General features: G+C 51.1%; 3 protein-coding genes across 10 annotated transcripts in view; 1 reads left to right on the top strand and 2 right to left on the bottom strand.

Moving 5' to 3' along the window:
* Nucleotides 1-24,203, top strand: part of SKP1 (S-phase kinase associated protein 1) — a 259,109-nt gene that overhangs the window by 58,817 nt on the left and 176,089 nt on the right. The window lies entirely within an intron of this gene.
* The window catches only part of DDX46 (DEAD-box helicase 46), a 104,926-nt gene that overhangs the window by 79,343 nt on the left and 1,380 nt on the right, over nt 1-24,203 (bottom strand). The window lies entirely within an intron of this gene.
* The window catches only part of JADE2 (jade family PHD finger 2), a 182,451-nt gene continuing 167,109 nt past the window's right edge, over nt 8,862-24,203 (bottom strand). For 3 of the 4 annotated variants that reach the window (XM_069869377.1, XM_069869376.1, XM_069869375.1), the window contains exons 9-12: nt 23,019-23,480; nt 18,871-18,988; nt 14,678-14,806; nt 8,862-13,269 (exon numbers count right to left, since the gene is read on the bottom strand). In XM_069869377.1, coding sequence (XP_069725478.1) covers nt 12,413-13,269; nt 14,678-14,806; nt 18,871-18,988; nt 23,019-23,480 — 1,566 coding nt within the window. In that variant the 3' untranslated portion in view covers nt 8,862-12,412. The remainder of the gene's footprint in view (nt 13,270-14,677; nt 14,807-18,870; nt 18,989-23,018; nt 23,481-24,203) is intronic. The other variant, XM_069869378.1, reaches the window with a different exon arrangement.

Here is a 24,203-nt window from a genome sequence, read left to right as displayed (position 1 = left end):
AGCCACCAGGATGGAGGCATGGGGACAACCCAGTGTCATTTGGAGGAGCAGTGATGGCTCCACTGTGCTCTGCGGCACGATTGCCTGCCTGTGGGGCTGGAGTACCGCTTTGCCATCAAATTTGACTTGATAAGTTGTAAAATTATTCTGGAGACAACTTCACCCTAGTTTCATCATTAAGCAAGGAGAGCTGTGTGTGCAGGGCATGGGGGAAGCTGATGGTCTTCAGGCTGCGGTGATGCTGAGCATCCTGGTGTGCCGTGGGTGTCCTTGTCCCCATCCCTGTTCCCATCCCCACTGCTAGGATCATAGAATCATAGAATAACCAGGTTGGAAGAGACCCACCGGATCATCGAGTCTAACCATTCCTATCAATCACTAAACCGTGTCCCTCAGCACCTCGTCCACCCGTGCCTTAAACCCCTCCAGGGAAGGTGACTCAACCCCCTCCCTGGGCAGCCTCTGCCAGTGCCCAATGACCCTTTCTGTGAAGAATTTTTTCCTAATGTCCAGCCTAAATCTCCCCTGGCGGAGCTTGAGGCCATTCCCTCTTGTCCTGTCCCCTGTCACCTGGGAGAAGAGGCCAGCACCCTCCTCTCCACAACCTCCTTTCAGGTAGTTGTAGAGAGCAATGAGGTCTCCCCTCAGCCTCCTCTTCTCCAGGCTAAACACCCCCAGCTCTCTCAGCCGTTCCTCATAAGGCCTGTTCTCCAGCCCCCTCACCAGCTTTGTTGCTCTTCTCTGGACTCGCTCCAGAGCCTCAACATCCTTCTTGTGGTGAGGGGCCCAGAACTGACCCCAGGATTCAAGGAGCGGTCTCACCCGTGCCGAGTCCAGAGGGAGAAGAACCTCCCTGGACCTGCTGGTCACGCCGTGTCTGATCCAAGCCGAGATGCCATTGGCCTTCTTGGCCACCTGGGCCACTGCTGGCTCACGTTCAGTCACTGTCAACCAACACCCCCAGGTCCCTCTCCTCCAGGCAGCTTTCTAGACAGACTTCTCCTAGTCTGTAGCTCTGCATAGTGCATGGATGGGAAGGTGCTCAGTAGGGCTGTGCTGCCTGCATAGTTTGTGTGTGTGGCGACGAGGAGAAGCTTTCTTGGAGAAAAAGCCCCTCTCTAGCACATCGGACCCAACACAAACTGCTTGGAGAGCCGCAGGGAGCGGGCAGATAAGCCCCAGTTTTCTTTCTGAAGCCAGCTGGCCCAGATCAACCACAGGAAGAAAAAATAAAAAAAAAAACTTCTTAAAAGCAGCGTCCTTTTGAGCAGAGCTGGTGGCTGTCGAAAGTGGTGGCGGGGGGAGGAAGGAAGGAGGGGGCCAGGCGCTGCCGGGAAGCCAAACACGCTCGTTTTGGCTGCTCTCCTCAAGAGCGTGTGGGCAGAGCGCTGGGATGCTGTGCCGCGGGCTGACACCGGCTGCGCCTGGCGGAGGTGACTCATGTGTTTGGCGAGGAAGATGATGCTCTTGGTGTCACCGAGTGAGGCCTTCCCCTCCCTCCCCTTCCCCAGGTGAAGGTGCCAAAACTGCTCTGAGGGGCGAGAGATGGCGGCCCTGGGGAAGGGAAAGGCAGAGGCTGAGGCCTGGCCGGGGCAGGCAGCGCTGCAGCTCCTCGGCTCGTTTAGGAAGGAGATGATGTGTTCCCTGCTTTGGGGTCATAAATATTGGCGTGGGAGCCGGACATCCCCCCTGGTCTGGGACAGGGCTGAGTGGTGCGAGATGCTTGTGTTGGGCAAAGCTCTAGGCTGGGGAATTCAGACCAGTCATTAGAGGAACGGAGCTGGGGCTGCAGCGAGTGTTTCAGTCTGGGCTTTTCCTTTAGGTTTATGTTTGATGGTGTCGTAGGGTAAAAAACCGAATTCCTCCTTGTTGGAGCTGAGCCACTGATTCCTCTTGTTTGGATCAGTCCAAGAGCATCCTCGGAGGGGCTGTAACACCCACAGGAGGCCAGGCTCGGGAGCAGAGGGCACTGCCTGTGGGGGTCATGGGTGGTGAGCACCCTCCCCGCTGCCTTCTGCTCCCGTCTGTGGGTGCCAGCCCGCCCCCCGCTGAGAGTTTCATTCTGACTTTCAGGTTGGGATGAGTCAAAATCTCACAGCAAAATGTAAATGAAACTGCTGCCTGCAGCTGGGTTTCTGCTGGTTCCAGCTTGAGGGAACGTCCTTGTGGGAGAGAGCCCTTCAAGCACCGTGTCCCACAGAGGGGACAGAGCCCCAGCTCCACGCACCTTCCTGGGAAAGGCGAAGAGGCACAAAGCAAAGTGAAGGGGATGGAGATACTTGATCAGTGAGGCCTCTGCTCCTGCTGTTTACCTTCGGAGAGCTGTGAAAGCTCGTTTGAGCTGGGTTTAGTCAGTGTCTGAGCCTGGGAGATGTTTAGGTCGCTGCTGGGACCTCGCTCCTGGTTCTTCCCTGCCATTCACTAATGAGCTGATTCCTTGCTTATTTACCCCAGGGGTACAGCCCTTCCGATCAACACAAGACCAAGTCAGCAACCCTCTCTCCATGCCCCAATTCCCTCATGGCCAACAACTCCCTTCCATTGACACATACAGAAACCAAAAATGGGTTTGTAAATGCGTGATGAGTTCACTGCTGCCAGCTTCTGGCATCACCTCTCTTCTTCAGCAGCCAGCAAAAACCACCTTCACGTTGGGAAATCAGCCAAAATGTGATTTTTGTGAGGGTCCAAGCATGTCTCCGTCTGGCTAGCAGCCAGCACTGCCCTTGGGCTCGTTTGGCCGCGCATTCATTAGTGTAAGGTAATTCTGTTTGTTCAAGCAGGTGCTGTTGTCCACTTAATTGTAAGGAGGTGGGAATCCTTAGCTCTGCCAAAGATTTTATGGGGGTATTAAAAAAAGCCAGCGAGCGGTCTCATAAGCCAGTAAATGGCATCCTATGTGCCCTCATTAGAAAGCAGAGAGTTAAAGGGAGGTTAATATTTCATTCGGGAAATAAATCTGCTCTTACACTACACAGTCCATAAAAACAGCCAGGCCCAAGGTCTTCCCAACAGACCAGCAGTCCCCAAGGACCAGGAATTTAGCAAAACTAGAGCCCATGAGGGTCACGCTGAGACCTCAGGGCACATCGGTACCTGCCCTACAGTGCTTCCCCAGCCCTCGAACAGACCCTGCATCTGCAGCAGCTCATGGTACAGACACAAATCTATCTGCTATCTCTAATTTCTGCCACCTTTTGTGACCCTGAGCCCACATGGGGGTTCCTAAGCCCCTCATTGAACCTGAGCTTCCCTGCCCCACACACCCCATGCCAGTCCCAAACCAGCCTCTTGGGGAAGCTTACAGCCTTCAGAAGTTCATTTAATTTTGTTCTTAAGGCACCTTAGCCAAATTTTGCATTCTCTTTGAAGAAGTTCAGAGAAAACCACCGTGAAAGCTGAGCAGTTTACCATTACCTCCTGGTATTTACCACCAAACCCAAATGCAACCTTGCAAGCAGAGCTGCAAAGAGAAGGTTTCACACAGGCTTTGCTGGATTTTCTGGTGTTTGGGGGTATTTTGTGCAGCTTTTAACAGTTTTTTTCCCAGCTTTCATGCTGAGATGCTGCCACGACCCAGAGAGGAGGTGAGGCAGGGTGGGATGGAGCAGTAAGAACACCGAAAGCCAACCTTTCTATTCCTTTGCAACTGCTCTGCTCATCACACATGAAACAAGCCGTTATCTTTTCTCTCTAGAACAACCCCGAGCAGTCAGTGCGTACTTGCCTTGTCCCATACACATGTTGAAATTATTCATCCTTCTGTTATTACAAATGCTACAAAGGCAATAACTCTGAAATGTCGCAGCTGCAGATTTGTATCAAACAGATAAGATCATGTGGTTAAATAAGGAATCACTCAACATCTAAATATTAGGTTAAAGACAACAAAATCTCCAAGAACAGTATTTCCCACCATAGCTGCTCCCTCTGTGGGGGCCAGGAGGGCCAGATGTGCCGAATTTCACAGCTCAGGTCATGTTTTCCAGCCGTAGATGACAGCTGCCTTCTGGAGGCGGCCGTGACATCTCCCTCGGTGTCAGGTGGGGCAGTTACTTCACCCTTACCAACTATTTTCTAGTGCTTGGGATGGAAAATATTGCATGCGCCTGGCAGATGGGTTGGTGGGATGTTAAGAGGTGGCTGTTGGCTTGGGGGAGGCACGGCTCTCGGTGCACTTTTGGCTCTGGCCGTGCTGGTGCCATGCTCTGCCTACACTCCTCCCAGCCCATGTTCCCCGAGCTGGGCTGTTTATAGTGCCTCTTCCTTCGAGCCAGTATTTATGAGCCAGTTTTATAGCTGTTGTCTAGCACACAGAGGACTGGGGAGATGCTCGTAGGCTTCAGATCAGAGGAGTACCCCGAACCCTCGTGGCTTGGCACACATCTAGCTCTTGCCATGCTGATAAACAGTGGTGCTGCTGCCCCATGCCTGACCACCTGCTTTGGCATCACCTCGGAAAGCCTGAAAAAAAAATCAGTGATGGGTGCCTATTGCTGCTGGAGAAGAGCTGGCGCCAAGGGGGTGATGCTCAGGGAACAGGGGATGCATGTCCCCACCTGTCTCTGGCCACGGGGCAATGCTGCTTGGCTCTGTGCTGCTCGGCTCTGTGCTGCTCTGGAAAAGGCTCTCTGTGTGGTGGATTTAAAAGTGGCTTTGGACCAGCTCATTCGCCGTGGATCTCTAGAAGCAGCCCTGCAGGCTCACCCCAGGTCTACGTGCTGGTCTCTGGGTGTCAGGGACCTCCGTGTCCCCCAGGCTGATAACTGCCTCCAGCTGATTTGGGAATGTGTGACACCAGGACTGGCATCCTTGCTGCTGTTCTTTATCCCCTAAACTTAGTCCTTTTAAAGCTGGAGCTATGAACATCGCTGATTTCCCTCTTTTAGCAATGCTTTATTGATCCTGCTTGCTTATTAAGGGCAGGAATTTATCCCACGCCTGCCGGTCCCTCCGTGCGGTGAGTGTTATTTGTGGTATCCCATACAACAAACACCTATTTTTAGCTGAGTGTTCTTGGAAGGGGTTTCAGTACCTTGCTTTCTGCGGGGAATTCTCTCACTTGCAGGGTGCCTGGAGCTGCCCGAAGCGCTCCAGCCTGCGCAGGGGGATGCTTGGGGGGAGGCAGAGCATGTGATGGGTCTAGACCTGCGGGGATGGCTGGTGTCCTGCTCTGATGGCAGCAACATCCTAAACAAACAAGCATCTCTCCCTCCTGAGAATAATTTTCCTGGGAATTATGGCTGCAGATGTGTTGTTTTGCCTTTCGACCTGCCTGCCTCGCAGAAAAACTCCATTTCATTGATCAGACCATTTCAAGCTCATTGCAGGGCTGCTAATGACCAAGCTGTAACAGCAATATTTTAACCTCTGTGTTTTCTTCTAATGTTCAGTGTCAGCATTATAAAGCACCACTTACAATACAAGATCAGGCAGTCAATTATTTTAATCTTTATTAAATCTGAATGGACAGCAGCTGCTCCAGAGCAAAAACACTGTGTTTGATAATCATCAGAGTGGGTTTGGCTGGGAAATGCCATCCCACCACTTTTGGAAACTCCATCCCACCGCTTTGGGAATGCTGTCCCACCACTTTTGGAAACTCCATCCCATCACGCACCCATCAGCAGAGCTCATGGACACCCCCAGGGCTCATTTCTCAGGGCAACCGCTGCACAAACACCACCCCCAGCACCCGACTCCTGGCTTTGGAACGGGGCTATATTCCTCCTACTTGCTTCTAATTCCCCTATAAATGGGGTGCCAGTTGCATGATTTATACTGCTGTGCAGACTAAGTCCAGGATCCATGCCTGAAACACCCTCTCATGAATAAGAGGTGGACACGGGCAAAGCCGTAGACTCACATTGTGCCTCAAAACTGCTCGGCTGAGGGTCAAGCACCTCCCAATTGCAGCTCCACGGATGAACTCCAGCGTGTGGGGTGTCACAGGAGAAGAAAGAGCTGCCTGCAAGCAAAACCAGCCCCATCTCATCACTCCTGCTTCTCCACTCTAATCCTCCACGCATACAAGGTGACCAATTAAACCCTGCACATGACCCTCCATTCAACTTCTGCGTTAAATGAACAGGGAGTGAGTTCATCAAGGGGAGTTTGGGACAGGCAAAACATCAAGGCACAAGCAACACTTGTGAAACCGGGGTCGGCATTAGCTGGGGTGGGAGTTTTTTCCCCTTGTTTTGTGGGTTAGTCATAGATTTGTTTATATTTTTTTATAGAGTTATTTTCTTATTCTTCTCTTACAATCACAGCAGACGCATCATTTCACAGCCCTACATGGAAATCCAAGACCAAGGAACTATTTTTAGCACACAAAATACTTATGCATTTAAGTACGGCACCAGCATTTTTAATGGATAGGGGAAATTATGTTGTACCACTAGCACTTAATCAAACACAATAAAGTGAGATCTTACTGCAATGTTTTCAGGCTAAGTTGAAGGGAAATTAATTAATTTTCACATCTGTCACTGATGATTTACTGACACTGGGGCGCATTTGCCCCATTAGTATTTATGGTGGCACTTGCAATCCTTATGCAAAACATACAGGGGATAGCCTGACATTTATTTGCAATTAAACTGAAATGATTCTTTGCTTGCTTGAACCCAATCGAGGCATTTAGCACTGTCTGTGACAAGGGTACTACAGGCAAGCCCCATGCAGGCAGCAGAAGGAAACCCTACATGCTATAGATGCCTATAAATACATATATTTTTAAACAAGAATGGCTTTTTGTAACTTTAATGGGGAAGTATGTCTCAGGGTTTGGGTCCCATCCTCATGGAGCTCCTTGCTGCACCCCAAGAGCCAGCTGGTTGCGTTAGCCAGTGCTTTCCTAAAAAGAAGGATCCCAGAAATCCAGAGACCAGGTATTGTTGGTGAGTTGGTTTCATCGTCACCTTGGTTATCGTCTCTGTTGTGGGTTCTCTGAGAAAGGAGGGATTTACAGAGATGCTGTAGCCCTTTTAGATTCTCACAGTTTTTCTGCTCTCTTCTCTTACTTCCAGGCATTTGGGTTCCATTTCCCGTGCCCATTCGCACGATACCTCTAGCCAGACCATCCCAGCCACCTCTGGGCTAATCTTCCCAGGAATTTGGCTAGATCTCTTTTCCATAAAGCTCAGCTGTTTTGGAGATAAAAATCTTTGCTGCTTTGTAAGGACATTCCCCCATGTTGTCCATCATCAGACCTCCCAGGCCTGGCCGTGTCATCCTCCCTTGGCCATTCTGGGAGGATCTCAGGGGCATCACCAGGGTGGAGGGATGGACCAGGGGAATTAAACCAAAGGGGTTTTCTCAAGGAGCACAGTGGGTTTGCCTCACTCCCTGCCTTATGAAATCAAACTCTTTAATATCCCCCTGCCTAGAATAGGTGAAAAACTTATTGGAGAAGGTGACTCTTGAACTGGCTGTGGACAGACAGGTTCATACACGATGCTGCAGGCATCGCACCTGCACGGTGGAGCTTCACGGACTGGCTGGGAGTTTGAGTTCATCACTGGGGAGCCTTGGGCACTACGAGCAATAACGCAGCCCAGTAATAAAATCCTTACTTTGCAATAAACTGATCCTTTGCCTTTTCATTTAAGAGCAAAACATAAGGCCATGGTAGATTAAAGGTGGATTTCCTTCGCTCTTTTCCCCAACCCCCAGAAAATCCATCTCAGATGGATGGCTTGAGCGCTGACTCCTCTCTGCACTGTGATTTCCCTCATGAATCACTTTGGTAATAAACTGAACTAAGTATGTCTATTAAAGATCTTATTTTCCTTCAGCAGCTTGGGCACTTGGTCAATTTTTAGAGAAAATAAATGTGCCGGGGAATGCCAAACCACTGAGCCAAAAACCACAGTGGCCAACGACCCCTTGACGACTGCCCACCTAGATGAAGTGGCCGTGCACTAACAGGTCCCACACCTTGCAGGGAGGTTGCTGACACCCGGCTGAGTCGAATATTTGCTGACATGAAGTGACACTCTTGCCCGAGGCCTCCAAGCCAGCCACGCGTGCACAGGGAGATGCGGATCCCACTCACGCAACGGTTCTTACAGCCGTCTGGACGAGTCCTGCCTCTCCCACCACACTTGGCTCTGGCACAGGTGGCTGCCCCGTCCCTGGAGATGTCCAAGGCGAGGTTGGATGGGGCTTGGAGCCCCTGATCCCGTGGGAGGTGTCCCTGCCCATGGAAGGGGGGTTGGAATGGGATGGGCTTTGAGGTCCCTTCCAACTCACACCATTCTATGATTCTAAGGTGCGACGGAGGGTCAGTCCCAGCACCCACCTGCCTCCAACCCACATCAGCAGAACAAGCAGCATCTTCCAAACAGCAGCAAATCACTGTAGGACGCTGTTATTTCACAGCTTGCTTTCAGTCCCACAAACAGCGAAGGTAACAGTGCATTTCCCTGCCAGCTCCTGGAACAAGGGGCTGCTCCTCTGAACCTCCTCATTCCCAGCAGGTCCTCCCTCACAAGCTGTTTTGCTACAAATCTGCAAAACAAGATTTAAAACTCCAAGAGAAAGGTCATTACCTTGAACTACAGGAACTTTCAGGCACTGGGGACTTTGTGAACACCCGCTTGCTCGAGGTCTCCCCTCCAGCACTGCCAAACGTCTCCAGCCGCGCTCCCTGAGGTCTGGCAACAGAAAAGTAAATGGAAATGCAATAGAAATTCAGAAATTTGCTGTTCATGGGGAGACAGTGGGGGCATCAGCAAGGACAGCCCAGCTCCGCATCCCCACACGCAGAACTGCATCCCCTAGGATGCTCCACTGGGCCCTCTGGTCCCCGGGTGAGTTCGCTCTGCGTGTCCTCGCTCACGACACGACCACAGACGTACACAGAAAACACTGCTTTATTGACTGCATTTGCCAACACATTGAGGAATGCAAAGGGGTTTTTTTCATAAGCAATGGGCCATGGTCCCAATGTGTATTAAAGCATACACTGTATCTAAACAGGATGAAAATAATGGCAGACAGAGCTATTCCAAGGCAACACAAATAGCATGCATAATACAGTCTCACACAGAACGAGTTTGATAACATTATATTGCTTTAAGGATTAACTAACATGGAAAATGTACAAAAAGGAGAAATAGGTTTTTGCATTAATGAAAAATACATTTTTTCTCTACAAAGGAATTTCTAATACAAGAAAATAAATATTGCAACATAAGCCAAAAATAATTTAAAATTGCTCTTTTCAATATATTTTCAATATTTCTCTTTTATATTAACAAATGGCACATCACGTTCTTTGAAACAAAGAAAACAGAAGGGTTTCTCCTCCTGCGACATTCATATCGTTTCCTGTAACTGATGTGAAGTGGGTCTGTTTTGGATGTGGAATGGCGCAAACTGCGGGGGGGAATTGCCTTCAAGAACAACCAAACCTCACGCCCTGCCCTGCAAGAGCATCTTCCCACCGGTGGCTGCTCCTGCATCCCGCTCTCGCCTCCCTGCGCGATGCTGCACCCGCCTCGGGGTGAGCGATGCAGGACAGCAGGAACCCAAAGCCGTAAGAGTTTAAACAACAGCAGGATTGATAAGATGGGAGTGGGGAAAATGGGGGCATGGAATCAGAACCAGGGGTTGATGCTGGGGCTGAGCTCCCTGATCAGGGCGTGATGCTATTTGCATCTTCATCTCAACGGCTGCTGCTTCTCCAAGGAAACCGGTGCTCTTACAGTGCAAATGTCGATTCCTGCAGCTTAGACATCTTAAAAGACAACATTTCTCTACTAAAATAAACCCTTATATTTTATTTTCCTTCTATTCATTTCAAAATACATTTACAGTAACATCAAAAATAGTTGCTTTGTGCATTTTTCTCTCCTGAAGAGCAGGCTCCCCTGCAATGCCAAGGATGCAGCCATCCTGCTGTGTTCCAGCCCCATCATCCCCTTTTCTCCTCTGTTTCCCCACCCTGTTCTTCTCATTGCATCTGACTTGCTCCCATTAACTTTCCCCACCAAAACGATAGCAAAACACAACGTTTTGGGAGCATTTCAAACTCTTAGTGCCTGCTGCTGGCGGCGCTGGGTTGGTTGTTCTTTAAAGTCTCCCCCTTTTTGCTTTCCTGTACTGAGAAGACAAATAGTGCAGAAGCGGATGAATGGAGCTGTGTACAGTGAAATTTGTGGATCGCTTTGTTTTTTTTTTAACCATAATTGAGTGAAGCACACGGAAGCAAGATTCATTAAAAGGCAGCATATTGATTATTGTTATGACTCTTATACTAGGATACTGTAGCTAAAGCTAGCAAGCCTGATAAGATAAACTAAGTCCTATTTACTGTATTTAACATTATCTGACCATACTGCGCCTTAATTAATGAGCAGATTTTCATTTCCAACCTCAATGGAGTATGTCAATTTATAACAAAGGTAGTTGCCATTTTGTCGATTTTCTCATTTTGGGTTGGTTTTGTGGTTTTTTTTCTTTTTTCCCTGCAGATAACCTGTGCAACATTTTTCTCATCAGAGGAAGATTCCTCCCCAGGCACGGTCCCTCCAAGCCAGGTTAGAGCTGGGCTTGGCCAGGGCTGGGTGCACCCCAAAGCCCCACCATGCCTGGGACGAGCGCGGCTGTCATCGCTTACCTTTGCTGCAATTTTCTCACTAATAAGGACTTTGGAAGGCTGATAAAGGTGATCTACTCTAAAACACCAAGACAATCGATTGAAGAAGTCTCAGAGTTTCAAAAAGAAAGCTCACAGTGAAATGAGCAAAAAGCATCGGAAAATCAAAACGGCAGGATGCGGTCTCGGAGCAGCAGCATCCCTCGGAGCAAGCTTGGAACCTAACGCCGCAGCAGTGTGGTATGAGTGTGTCTTTAGTCCTTTGTTGCTAAAGAACTTCCAATTTTTTTTTTCCGTAACGGCAAGTTTCTGGTTTCTGGCTGTGCTGCTTGACTGTCAAAATATTCTTTGGCATCCACAAAATTACTTGACTGATTGGTTTGAGAATTGCAAGGTTTTTTGTTTAGTGATGGGTTTAACCGGTTAGAGAAGTGTCCCAGGTTTGGTTTGTGGTGTTTTTTTTTAGTTTTTTTTTTTTAAACATTTTTTTATTTTTAAAAAACAACAACAACAAAAGTTTCAGTGAATTCCTTTTTTTTTGTTCCCTGAGCTCACACTGGGGTCACTCCAATAAAACACATAGCATGACTTAACTGTGACCTTTGAAGCCAAAACCGAAGTAATGGTGCAATTAAGTGCAAACACGGAAATTCGCCTGACTTGTAGGTAACATGGGCTTTTAAACAACATTTAAGGCTTATTTGGGACATTTTATGCATTAAATTATTGTAATATTTATAATGTCAGCTTCTGTGAATCACCCTCCCACAACAAGTCAACAGCTTGTAACCAGGATTTTAGGAATAATAATAATAAAAAAAAAAAGATGGGGAGGAATAAATTCACCATTTCCATTGTAGCATTTTGGAGGAAAACAAAATGGTGAAGGCAAGCATTTCCATTTCCCCTCGGTGATGGTACATTCACCCCTGGGGCCAAGTGCATCGTTGTGCAATGGGGACCTCAAACGTGCTGCCCCGGCACAGTGGGACCAACACTGACTCCCCATGGTGTTTTTAAAGGATGCTTTTCTCCTCCATCCTGCCCCATAATTCCATTTCACAGCTTGCTAAGAGCTGATCAATTCACCTGAGTAAATCACTTCAGTTTTACTAACGAACGACCTCAACGGGGCTGACCCATGGAGCAGGGGTGGGGAGGAATTTTTGCATCCTGACCCTTGGACGGATCCCAACCAGATGGAAACGCGAGGGGAAAAATAATGACCGAGGTTTGTTGTTTTTTTTTTCTAAAAATAGAAATGTAACATCACTCTCTTCCACCCCAAGCGCTTTCCTCCAACAAGCTTTTTGTGCTTTAGTCATTATTTAATTTAGTATCGCTTATTTTCCTTCCTCATATACGCACAGGCAGGCGGGTGTTTCCCCTCCTGCAGCTGGCCGCTACCGTACCCTCCGCTCACTCCCTGCTCCGGGGGCAACCGTCCCAGGCAGAAATCTGCCCCTCGTTAAATAATGCCCATTAATTAAACTGCCATCCCAGCAGAAAGCACGAGTACCAGCACCCTCTACCCTCTCCGCACCCTCGGTCCCGCTGGGCGCTGGCTCGTGTTCCTGGGAAGTGGGGTCCGGCGGGGAGCTGGGAGGGACCACGACTGTCACGGTCATCGATGTCGGTGAAGCTGAAGCTGTATCTCGGGCGTATAGAGAAGAGAAAGACAAGAGAGCCGAATTTCCAACTATATACACATAGTAAAAATCCCCCTCGCTGTGATAGCAGGCAGAAAGTGGACATGGCAGTTGAAACTGGGTTGAGGCCTCGTCGAGCCGGCGCGTCGAGGAGGAGTTAGGATGCCAGGATGCTCATCCTGACGATGTCCTCACCAGCCGCATCCAGCTGGCCCCGCTGCGCCCTGCCGCCGCGGGGCTCCCCGTCCGAGTCGCTCATCTCTGCGTCGGAGAAGTAGCCGTCTGCCTCGGCATCGAAACGATGCAAGGGAGCTCCACCGGCGCTGTCGGGCTTGGGGGGCTGCGACCTCCGAGTCCCTCGGCTCTCCTTTGGTAATTTGAACCGCACGACGGTTTTGGGGCTACCTACGGAGTCAGGCACTTTGGCCGCGGGGCTGGGCTCCAGCTGAGCGCAGTGCGGCATCTCCTCCTCCTCCTCCTTGCTGCCACAGCCCCTCGTCCCAGCTGGGGGATGAGGCTCGCCGGCTTTTGGGAGAGAGCCCTTCTTGGCTGCCTTTTTCACCTCGCCTGTCCCTTTGCGGTCGCTGGGAAGCTTCGCTGTCCCTTTCTCCGACTTGCTTGATCTGGAATCAGGAGCGAAGGGTTTGCTGGCGTCATCCGACAAATCGCTGGCGTTGTTAGTCCAGGGCTCCGAGCTCTCCGGGTGGCTCCCGCCCACAGCCGGGGGGCTGCTCCTGGGCAGCTTTTTCTTAGTGTTCGTTCTCGTTTTGCTTTTCACTTTCTTGGTGGCCTCGCTCTGCTTGAACGGGGACCTAAGGGAATGGTCCATCATGAAGCTCAGCAAGGTCTCCTCGTCCTGGAGGAGCTCCTCGGAGAGGCCGGGGGTGCTGTCCTCGTGGTGGGCGTTGTTGAGGGACCACTCGCTCATCGCCATGTTCTCGGCGGTGATCTGGACCGACTGCGCCAACCAACTGTTGAAGAAGGTCCCGTCAATGGGGAAGGATGTTGACAAGCCTGGACAAAACAAAAGCAGAAGATGGCATCAGGAGCCAGGAACAGCCATGCTGCCCTTTGACAACACCAACTTCACTAAAACTCTCCAGCACCAGTTGAGAAACACTCAAAAGGTCAACGATAACACACCACGTCACGGCACAAAAGAGGGTTTATTCCAGCAATAATGCTGAACTAAATCTGAGCTAAATCTGTGTGGAAAGGCAGGGAGGCAGGTTTGAAAACACCTCCAAGTACTCAAAGAGACATGGAAACAAAAGATGAGGAGCAGAGGTGATAGGCTGAAATGGAAAAAGCTGAAAAACTTCCTAATAATTATCTCTCAGAGCAAGAAGAGATCAGTCAGGTCTGATCCCTCTCGGAGGTGACACTGTCAAGATGGCCATCCCGCACCTCTTGGCAGGTCACCATGGTCCTTCTGGAGAAGACAGCCCCTCAATCCAGCCACCAGCCCAGTGCAGGGGACGGGGAGCAGGGATGAGCTTAGGGCATTGCGTGATCCCCAGTCATTGAGCAGCCTCAGGTCTTGCAGCAAAGGCACTGCCAAGCTCGCCTTCCCCCACCTCTTCTCCGACTGCTGCAACCCAAGCGATGCTTCAAGTCCTTTATAAAACACAGGAGCTTACAAGACCCCTGCTGAAGCTTTAGGTCAGCTGCCTGATCTCCCCAGCTCACAGAAGTGCAGCTTTTCTCAGAGATGCCTCAGCCCTCCATCATTTGATGGCATCTGCCTCAGAAAATCCAGTCTCTTTAGCAAAGAACAGGTCAGAGACAGGATGAGTGCAAAAACCTCGCCTGCTGCTGAGTGGTGGTGGGCTGCAGCTGGTAGAGAAAAGCCAGAGGTGGGTGAAGCATCTGCAGAGTCAGTCTGCATCTCATCACCTCCTGAGCAAATGCAAGAGACCAGCCATGCTCTGTGCCTGCCTCCTGGGTGCCCTGGATGTTCCCGGATTGCTGGCACAACCAGCACAGCCCTGGACAGAAAATGCCATGAGATGCAGAGCCCGTGTGCCATATTCACCCTCGGTGCAGAGCACAGGAGACCCGGGGAATCAGCCCTACTGTGGGGTGGGTAAGTCTGATTTTATCACCAGAAAGCAAAATCAGTCTTCAGCAGCACATCACAGGCTTCACAACGTGTTCTCCCAACCCAGGCACAAACCCTGGGGCTGCAGGGCTGGATTGTACCCCCCTGCCCCATCAGGGATGGTTTCCAACGGGATCTCTCCCATGGGACCACGGTAATGGGTCATGCAGGGTGATGCCCAAAGGGAAAGATGGAAGAGGCTCCTGGGTGTTCATTGCGGGTGTGCGGGAGGGATCAGGGGCTGGGACCTGTAACCCTGATCCTGAAACAGGGAGCCTCCAGCGGCACGGGTCAACTCTGCACTCATAAAATCAGACTTACCCAGTTGTCCCAATACAGTTTCGTTGACTGATTTCCTTTCCTCTTTCTTCTCAGGACTACTTTTTCTACCATCTCTTCCTTTCCTTCTCGGGTCACTTTTCTTACCCTTTGTCTTCTTCCCAGTTTGTTCTGGCATTTTTTAGAAAAAAAAGGAAAACTCCGTGTGAGATGAGGCACGAGGGATGCTGCGGAGAGCAAGTTCCCCTGGGACACACCCCGGTGGTGGGACCTGGACCTGCCAACAACTCTAAGCCAAAGGGAGAACAGAAGCTGCCTTTTGGCCAACTATAGGCTCAGGTTAAGAAAATCGGAATCCCTAGGTCATCTAAAGAAGAGGTTTGGGCCTTGGACATGAACTTGGTGGGGCGGCTGGGGCAGTCCCACTGAAGCCACCAACGTGCCCTCCGGGATCGGGGCTTTGGGGTGAGGACCTGAGGGAGCAGCACAAGGGAGTAAACCCAACCCCTCCTCAGACGCTTTCCTAGAGCCATGGACATCATCATCACTGACAACAGCATCTCCTGGAGGGATGCAACTGTGAACCATGTTTGACAGCAATGGTACCAGCAGTGTTTTAAATCAGACCTTGTTTTCATTTGACTCTCTGGTGCCTGTAACTGCTCGCACTCAAACTGGGGCGGGGGGGGGACGGGTGGAATAACCCAAAGCTATAAAAAACCTAGTGTTTTAAACATAACTAAATGAACAGGAAAGATGACCAGCACCACCTATGGAAAGCCAGGGATATAACTCTCAGTTCTGCAGATGTTCAACTCAAAATCAATACTTCCTAAATGGCTTTGAACTCTGCTGGATTTGTTCCTCCAGGGAAAACAGGACAAATACCCTATAAAAGTACAACTTGTATCACCAAGTGAAATACTCCAACAGGTCTTACTTACTTCGTTAGGTCATTCTCCCAAAGAAGACCATGAAAAACTTCTATTAATTTTCAGAGAAGGGGAAGGAGATTGCCCTTAAACCTAAATGTGAGTGGCTGATGGAAGTGGAAGCAAGACACGCACTTTTTCAAGTCGTACTTGCACAAGCTGTTCCGCTATTGGAACAATGATCATAGAAACACAGAACTGTTAGGGTTGGAAAAGACCTCTAAGATCATCCAGTCTAAGCATCAACAGCACTAAGCCCACTAGATCATGTCCTGAAGCGCCGTATCTACAGGTTTTCTGAACACCTCCAGGGATGGTGACTCCACCACTTCCCTGGGCAGCCACTCCCAGTGCTTCAGTAAAGACATTTTTCATAATATCCAGTCTAAACCTTCCCTGGTGCAGCTGGAGACCATTTCTTCGCATCCTATCACTTGTTACTTGGTTGAAGAGACCAGCACCCACCTCACTCCAACCTCCTTTCAGAGAGCTGCAGACAGCGATAAGGTCTCCCCTCGGCCTCCACATCTCCAGGCTGAACAACCCCTGTTCCCTCAGCCGCTCCTCGTAAGACCTGTGCTCCAGACCCTTCCCCAGCCTCGCTGCCCTCCTCCGGACACGCTCCAGAAGAGCTAAGAAACCAACCAGTTTATCGAGAGGGCCAGCAGCAGAGCAGCAAACAGCAGAGGCTGCAGACCAGATGGGTCAGAGGGAATAACCTCTGCTCTCCCCTTGCTGCGGGAGTGGAAATGTACTGGGAGAGCAGCAGAGGGAATTCACATTGCACCTGCCCGAGTCTGGATTAACAGAGGATTTAGAGTGCGGGGGTGGCCAAGCCAGGAACCCCTCCTGACCAAAGGACTCACTGAAAGAATGAGAAGCAAAAGCAGACTTGGCATTTGCTACGTTCCTGTCAAGTAACTGGAGAAACGCAGACACATTTTTCATTTCACTTACGAAATAAGAATCTAACTCTGTTTAGACAGCACAACGGGACTAAAGAGAAACCTGAGCAGTACTTTTTGAAGAGGAACTTGTCAAAATAGTAGCCGTGTTTCAAAGCCAGACTGTTTACTTTCCACACCATGCAAGAAAAATACAAGGGAGAGGGGTGGGTTCATTTTACACAAGCAGTTCTCACCAATTTCATTAAAAATCTGCTTAAATGATCATTTGTCAGTGGGAAAAATAAACCCCTCCATTTCTGGGTTTTGTGTGGGAACCATTCCAACAAAAACTTGGTGCCAAAACCATCTCTGGAATAACCCCAACAGATTTCAGTCAACGACTACTGGCACAGCGGTTAAAAACTGGCCTCATCCAGGCAAAACAATGCAGACTTTTTTCCTTTCTCCAAGAAACCCGAGGCATGCAGAGCAGTCCGGTCGGGAGCTGTGCAGAGGGGATGCTACAGGAGCTGCTCTCCCGGCTTTCAAACCACTCAGCGCTTCCCAACGATGGAAAATGCAGCAGAGTTCCCCACAGCGTTGGTCCTGCTGGATACTGAGCATCCTTGGCTTGAAGTATCTAACTGGCATCCAGGACACTTGACAGTCGTGCTTTCCCCTGAGGACACGTGTAACGTTTTCAAGAAGGGAACTGCATAATGCTGGCACTCAGCAGTGCAGACACCCCCAAAACAGGAGCAGCAGAGCCCCCACGCAGCTCAGCCTTGCTGGTCAGCATCCCCACCCTGCTGGAAAGGGTCCTGGTTCACCTGGCCAACCTTTCCCAGGAGGAGCTGCTGATTCCCAACCCATCGCTGCATTGGAGACAAGCCAGCACGCAGCAGAGGACTCTCCAAGGTGTTTTGGGGAATTGATGACCTCAGAGGCACTTCCAGCCATCTAACAACCTGTTTGTGAGAGAGGTGAGCTCGAAAGACCTTCCTGGCAAACCACCTTGGACCTCTTTCCCTCTGAGAGCTGCAACCACTAAGCTGGGTTAGACCAGCTGAACTGAAGAACACCATGAGGTCCCTTGTGATCCCCCCAAAACCCGCAGAGCCTGGCAGCAGAAGCGAATAGCAGCTGCCAACAGGATCTCCATTTATTGCTCTTGACTTTTATCCACCCGTTATTCCCAAAGTGGACCTCTCACCTCACTGCCCCAGCCAGCAGCATCACTGCTGGGAGCATCACCCGGCACAAATCTCCCTCGTGTCAGAGAACGGCTCTCGGGGTGCGTGGGGTACTGTTGGTGGGAGCACTGTTTTGTGAGCGCCTTAGCACCCAGGCTGGTGACCCGAACTGTTGGTTTGGGAAGGATGTATGGAGCAACACACAGTGTTACTGATCCAGGGACCCAGATTTAGAAGACCCAGATCTCCCTGGAGCACATCTTGGGGTGCTGGTCACCCCCGCCCCACGCTGCTGCCTGGCTCTGGCCATCAAGAGGAATTTGCGCAGACACCGAGTCACAAACATCTCAACGTACACGCTTCTCAGCTTCCAAAACTTCAGTCAAAGGAAACTTTTGTCAAGGAAAGCCCAGCCCAGCCAGTTCCTGAAGAAACCCCAACCATGTGATGGCTTCAAACCGAACTCCAAAGCCACAAACACAACAACTGTCGCAAGAGCCTGCCAAAGCACCAGACGCTGCTTCTGGAAAAACTGTTCTGCAGCCATGGGGTTTGGTTTGTGCTGCCTCCGAAGGGAAAGGAGGAGGGAGCAGGAGCTGTGGGCTCCAGCACCACTTTTGTAAAAGGCAAAAAAAAAGTAGGACAGAAGTAAACCAACTTTGAGTTCCTTAACAAAAGGTGCCAGAGAGTTCGCATGCAGTAGTTCCCCACTAACAGAAACATGAAGCAGAGAACTGCAGCTCACCAGAGCTAAAGGACGGGGTCTCTAGGGGTAACACACATTCCCACCAGCAGCTTCACCTTCCATTCTTGACAGAGACACAGGCATCTGCAAAGCCCTAGCATCATCAGCCCCATGCCTGGGCTTTGCCAGGAGGCAGTGGCACAAAGTGCTCCAGCAGCAGCATCTCCTTGACAGTCACCAAAACACTGCCTGAGCATCACCACCTAACCAAACACTTGGTCTTTCTGACCAAGGAGAGGAGGATCAAGAGGGATCTGTGAAAACAAGGAGCTCTGACGCTCCGGTCACCCAGGGTATGGCTTTATTGTGTGTTTCTGAACATAACTGGGGATGTGCAGAGAGTCAACATATGAACCAGCCTCAAATAACACTGCAGGGGAGTGGGCAGCTCTGGTGTCCTCAGCATGGGAATCAGTCTGTGGCTTCAGAGGACAGCAGGGACTGTCTGTGAGAACAAGCTCTGGTAAGTGGTACTGACCTGGGTAAAGATCTTTCTCAATAAGCTTCATCTGGAGATGGAAGATCTGCTCCTGGAGTTTACAAATAGTGTGTTTCATTTTCTCCCGTCTTGTCACCATGTAACAGAGATTTCTAACCTACAAACACAAGAAACAGTGTCCGGTTTAGTCAGGATCCAAGCGGGTCCCCTCAAGCTGTGTTGCTGCTTCTGCCACTCAAGGAAATCCCCGCTCCCTGGGATTCAGTCCTCTTCATCTCACCATCACCCACTCTGAACCAAAACTCCTCTCAGGGCTCTTTGGATGCACCAGGACTGTGATTTCTCCCACCAAAGGCCTGAAAGCACAGGCAGGGTTTGCACTTCAGCATCTGTGCTTTTGAGGGCAGGAATTCAGCAGTGCACAGGGAATCGAACGGGGCCGAGCATGCTGCTAGTCTGCTCCGAGTCAGGATTAACTCTCAGCACTTGTTGCAGCACATACTTTAGCGCTGCTGTTGATCCGCATCAGCACACAAAGCGACCAAAACCCACAAAACGAGAACAGAGCCAGGAGAAACGTGTTAATTATTCCATGATCTTACCCGGGTACAGTAACAGCGCGGACACACAGGATGCTTTTATCTATTAGTTTTCACAGCCCTGCTGAAGAAATTAACATCTCTAAAGGACTTCAGAAGTACTCCAAGCCTCATCCAGCCTGGCCTTGAACACCTCCAGGGATATGGCAGCCACGGCTTCTCTGGGCAACCTGGGCCAGGGCCTCCCCATACTCACAGGAAAATATTCCTTCCTGATATCTGATCTAAATCTCTCTTCTTTCAGCTGAAGATCATCCCACCTCATCCTATCTCTGCTCTTCCTGATCATGAGCCCCTCCCCAGCTTTCCTGGAGGCCCTTCCTGTGCTGAAGGTGGCTCCGAGGTCTCCCTGGAGCCTTCTCTTCTCCAGACTGAACAACTCCAACTCTCTCAGCCTGGCCTCGTATGAGAGATGCTCCAGCCCTCAGATCATCTTCATGGCCTCCTCTGGACTCACTCCAACAGCTCCATGTCCCTCCTGAACTAGGCGCCACGTGTGGTTCCCCGGCCTCCAGTCTGATCAGCATCCTCTCCTCTGCATGGTTACTCGCACTTGCCCCACATCCACCTGCAAAATCACTGGTGCATTTTGTCCCGGTACAAGAAATCTTATTAACCAAGCAGGAAGCCCTAAACGCGAGCAGCGGTTAAACTCTGCTTGTCACACAGAGTTGCTGAAAAACACCCCCAGCAGCCCCAGATGACAGAGCTCGTGCGATACCCGCTGGCATCTGCCTTGTGAGGAATCCCAGTGCCGTGCTTTTCGCCAGCCCCGTGTAACGGTGGCTGGAGAGCCGGGCTCTGTCACCATGGCTGCGGTGGGCACCGAGGCTTTCGGAGGAAACAGAAAATGCTAATGGCAGCTAGCAGGATTTGACAGAATTTACTCAGCTTCCTGATGCTCTGCAAGAGCAAAACTGCCTGCAATGAAGTACGGAGGAGGTGGCCTGAATGGAGGCACCGGCAGGAACCTGTGGGTACATCCACATGCTCACAGGTGACCCTGATGTCTTCAATTCCTCCCCCTCCTTGTCTTAAAACCCCTTTTGGTGGAAGAAGGTTGGGGTACTTCCAGGCTTGGGGGTCCGTCCCTACGTGGTTTTGTGCCTTTCACGGTAACAGAGCAAACCAGGACGCTTACCTAACGTTTGCCACCAAAGGCTGTGAAGGCAGAAGGACAGCCCTGGCCATCCCCTAATGCCATCGGTCTTACGCTTAGGAATACAAGAGAAGAAAACCGAAATGACAGTGGATAAAAGATATCAGAGAGAAATGCCATCACCCTGGCTGCCCCCACATCACCTGCTCTGCTGCTGCCTCCCCAACTCTTGGATCCAGATACCATTATCAGCCCCCAAATCACAAGTATTCCTGCCAGATTAATGGCTGAAAACGCCAAAATAGCAACATGATGTCTCTCTGAAAGCCACCCCTCCAGGCTGCTCTTCTCCAGCCCCTATGTGATATGATGCCTCGCTATTTGCAAGTGAAACAGGGTGGCTACGAGCGGTGCTGACAGACTGGATCAGGTGCCTGGGGGTGTGCTGCCAGCACTGGGATTTAAACCCCTATAACCCATCCGAGCACTGGACTTTGATCCAGACGGTGTTTATTGTTCCTCCTCTTGGAAGAAGAGCAAACAAACAGCTCTTCCAGGGCCCGGCAGTGGAACGCACCAGGGAGTTGCTAAGCAGAGGCTGAACGCCAATGGGAAATGACCCCATGAAGCCTGGAAGCAACTCTGGAAAATGAGAAACCTGGTAAAACCCACAGTTTTGACACAAAGAAATCAAAGAGAAGCTGCCGTGCTGCATCTTTGAACTAGGCAGCGTCTGGAGCAAAGTGCAGTACCCAGAGATGCACAGGGCTTCACTGCAGCTGGGAAAGTCAAGCTGGGAGCAAGTGGAAGCAGAGGGAGGTGGAGCTACCCGGTTTAGATTTGCAATACATAGAAGCAGATGAGGGGAAAACAGTGAATTGAACTTGCCACCCTCGGATCTGGCAGCTGCAGCTTGTTACCTACAGTCTGGTGCTGGAGACACATTAATGGCACCAGCTCAGCCCAGTGCAGATGGGAAGATGATGCAGCAAAAGGAGCAAAGGAGGGAGGTCCTGGCAGGGTGATGTACGCAGGGATGAAGGCTATCAAGCTCTGAGATCCACATGGGGCAAGGTAGTGAGGGACCAGGATGGGCCAGTCCAGAGCTAAGACCCCACCTGCCCACGAACATCCTGCCCACCTGCCCCAGCTTTCCTGCCATGGGTTCAATCACACCAGACCCAGAGCAGCTTGGAGAGAGGATTCAGGGACATGCAGAGGCAACGTCGCTGCAGGGGCAGCATCACCACCACCTTCGCCTCCCAGGGAGCTGCATGTCCCCTGCAGCACCCTCCAGCCTGGGCTCAGGGCACCGTCTCCGCCAGGTCAAAGCAATGCTATTCTCCTGCTTTCCTCCTTCCTTGCGTTCTCCCAGCAAAGCCCTGAGCCCTTCCATGGTTTTGCACGCTGGGTGGGCTGTCAGGAGGGGACCCAAGCATGGGCCATGGATTCACTTTCGCAGGAGAAGGAGAGAAGGGACCAAGCAGGATTTGGGTTTTATGCACAGGACAGGGAGCTTGTTCCCTGCGTGCCAGACCTGGCAGCTTTGCCCTGCCTGTCCTCAACCCACTGCTCCTCCAGGCTGTGCCCATGCCCACCCCAACGGTGGCACTACCGCACCCATCCCCTCCCTGGCTCCTCTCTGTCATCTCCCTCCAGGTGCTGCATTTCTTCTCTTCACTGCTTCTCGCCTTCGTCGCCCCTCCTCCTCTCCAGCCTGCCTCTGCCCCATCCCTGCTCCTGTTCCTTCCCTCCGTGTAGCCATGACAGCCGAATCCGAGGCAGGCGATGTGCTACGGCACCAAGCACAGCCCGCAGGGCTCCGGCACCGCTTTGGTACCGCCGCTCCACCGATGCTTGCTCTCCTCCTGAAACTGCTACAGAGGCAGCTTTTCCCTTCCTAGTGCCAGGATGACCCAGGCTGCGGGGAGCGGCAGCGCCTGCATCCTCTGGCTGCATCTTCCATGCCGGCGGCTCCCCCAGGAGCCGACCCACTTCTGGCTGCGGCAGGGCAGGGAATGCCCAGTCTCGCTGCTCCTACACCTCGTCCTGCCACTCACCCATCTTTCACGTTTAACGTAAGTGAATAACGAAGCGTTCCCACGCCGTGCTGCTAGAAAGCATCCAAGGGGCAGCACAGGATAATTTTGTGGTTCGAGACTATCAAGAGCTCAGTGGAGCAGCAGCAGCTGCCTCCTACCCAGCCGGCTGCACCAATGCGCCCCTCCCTGCAGACACACATTCTTCTGCACCCACGGCTGAGACCCCCACCAACTTATCTCCTCAGCATCAGTGCTCTGGCAGTGATGATACACGCACGCTGAGTGCCGTTATACTTCTGAATAAAGCTTTAGATGAAAGGACTCGGCTGTTAGGGGAGTCAAACTGAGTCCCCAGGGAACAGGGCTCATTCTCTATAGGCACCAGACACACTAAAGCAGCCCTGATGGACCACACGGGTACAACATTGAAAGAAACGCTGTACTCACCCTCTCCAGGTCTTGCCTGAGGTGCATAAAAAGCTTTAAGCGTCGGTAGAGAACATCCTGTTCTTGCTGGGCCAAGTTGTCTACTTCATCTGTTTTTGGTGTCAGCAGTGGTTTGTTGCAATTTGCTTTCCTCTTCAGCTTCCAGTACTGGTAGACAAAATCCACAAGTGTTTCACTTAAGTCAAGGTTCTCTGCCACCTCTGAAGGCTTCACCAGTTCATAGAAGTCCTCCTCCAGCTGCTGGAGCTTCTGCTTCCGCAGCGTGACCTTCTCCAAGTCCAGCTGGGCTTGGTCAGGCTCTGTCCGTGCCTCCTCGGGCAATTTGGTGGCACCCGTGCTGTGCTCGAGGCAGAAGGACTTGAACTTCACTTCATCATTGTCTGCTAGAATAGTCCGCATGTCGAGGTTGTGGTCGAAGGCGCAGGTGACGTGGAACGCGGTGACGCAGGCAGGCATGGAGCACTGTGGGGAGAAGGACAGGGGGAAGCACCATCAGAGAGGGGGACATTTACCAACACAATGTGAGCCTGGCTTACTAGAATACAACTGTGACACCCGTGGGAGTAACAACACCTACCACAGTGATGGATGCTGCACTACAGGTAATCCTGGTGATGGATGCTCCACTACAGGTAAACCTGATGGAGGAACACCTGTGCTGCCCAAGTCTCACACACCCATGAGACAGACACCCAAACAGAAGAAATCCAGGCTTCACTAGGCATCATCTTCCCACCTTACCTGCTTTAATCCTTCTCTGACAGGCCCTGCTCATCTTTCACCTACCACATCTTTCACCTACCACAAGCAGGAGCTTCCAAAGGTTGTTCCAACAAGACATGTCAACAGCCAGAGACAACAGCACAGGCCAGTGGGATGCTCAAAGACTGGCAATGGGTTTCTCCTGATGGGGAAATTTTCACATGGGCTTGTTCAAGCCTGGAGAAGAAAAGGCTCCAGGGAGATCTTAGAGCAGCTTCCAGTACTGAAAAGGGCTTCAGGAAAGCTAGGGAGGGGCTCTTGATCAGGGAGTGCAGAGATAGGATGAGGGGTAATGGGTTTCAGCTGAAAGAGGGGAGATGGAGATGAGATCTTAAGAAGAAATGTTTTCCTGTGAGGATGGGGAGGCTCTGGCCCAGGCTGCCCCATCCCTGGAGGTGTTCAAGGAATGGGATGGGAATTGGA

This window comes from Phaenicophaeus curvirostris, chromosome 15, assembly GCF_032191515.1.
Source record: "Phaenicophaeus curvirostris isolate KB17595 chromosome 15, BPBGC_Pcur_1.0, whole genome shotgun sequence".
Classification (NCBI taxonomy): Eukaryota; Metazoa; Chordata; class Aves; order Cuculiformes; family Cuculidae; genus Phaenicophaeus; species Phaenicophaeus curvirostris.
The sequence above is the reverse complement of the archived record's forward strand: the minus strand, read 5'-3'. Positions and strand labels throughout refer to the sequence as shown.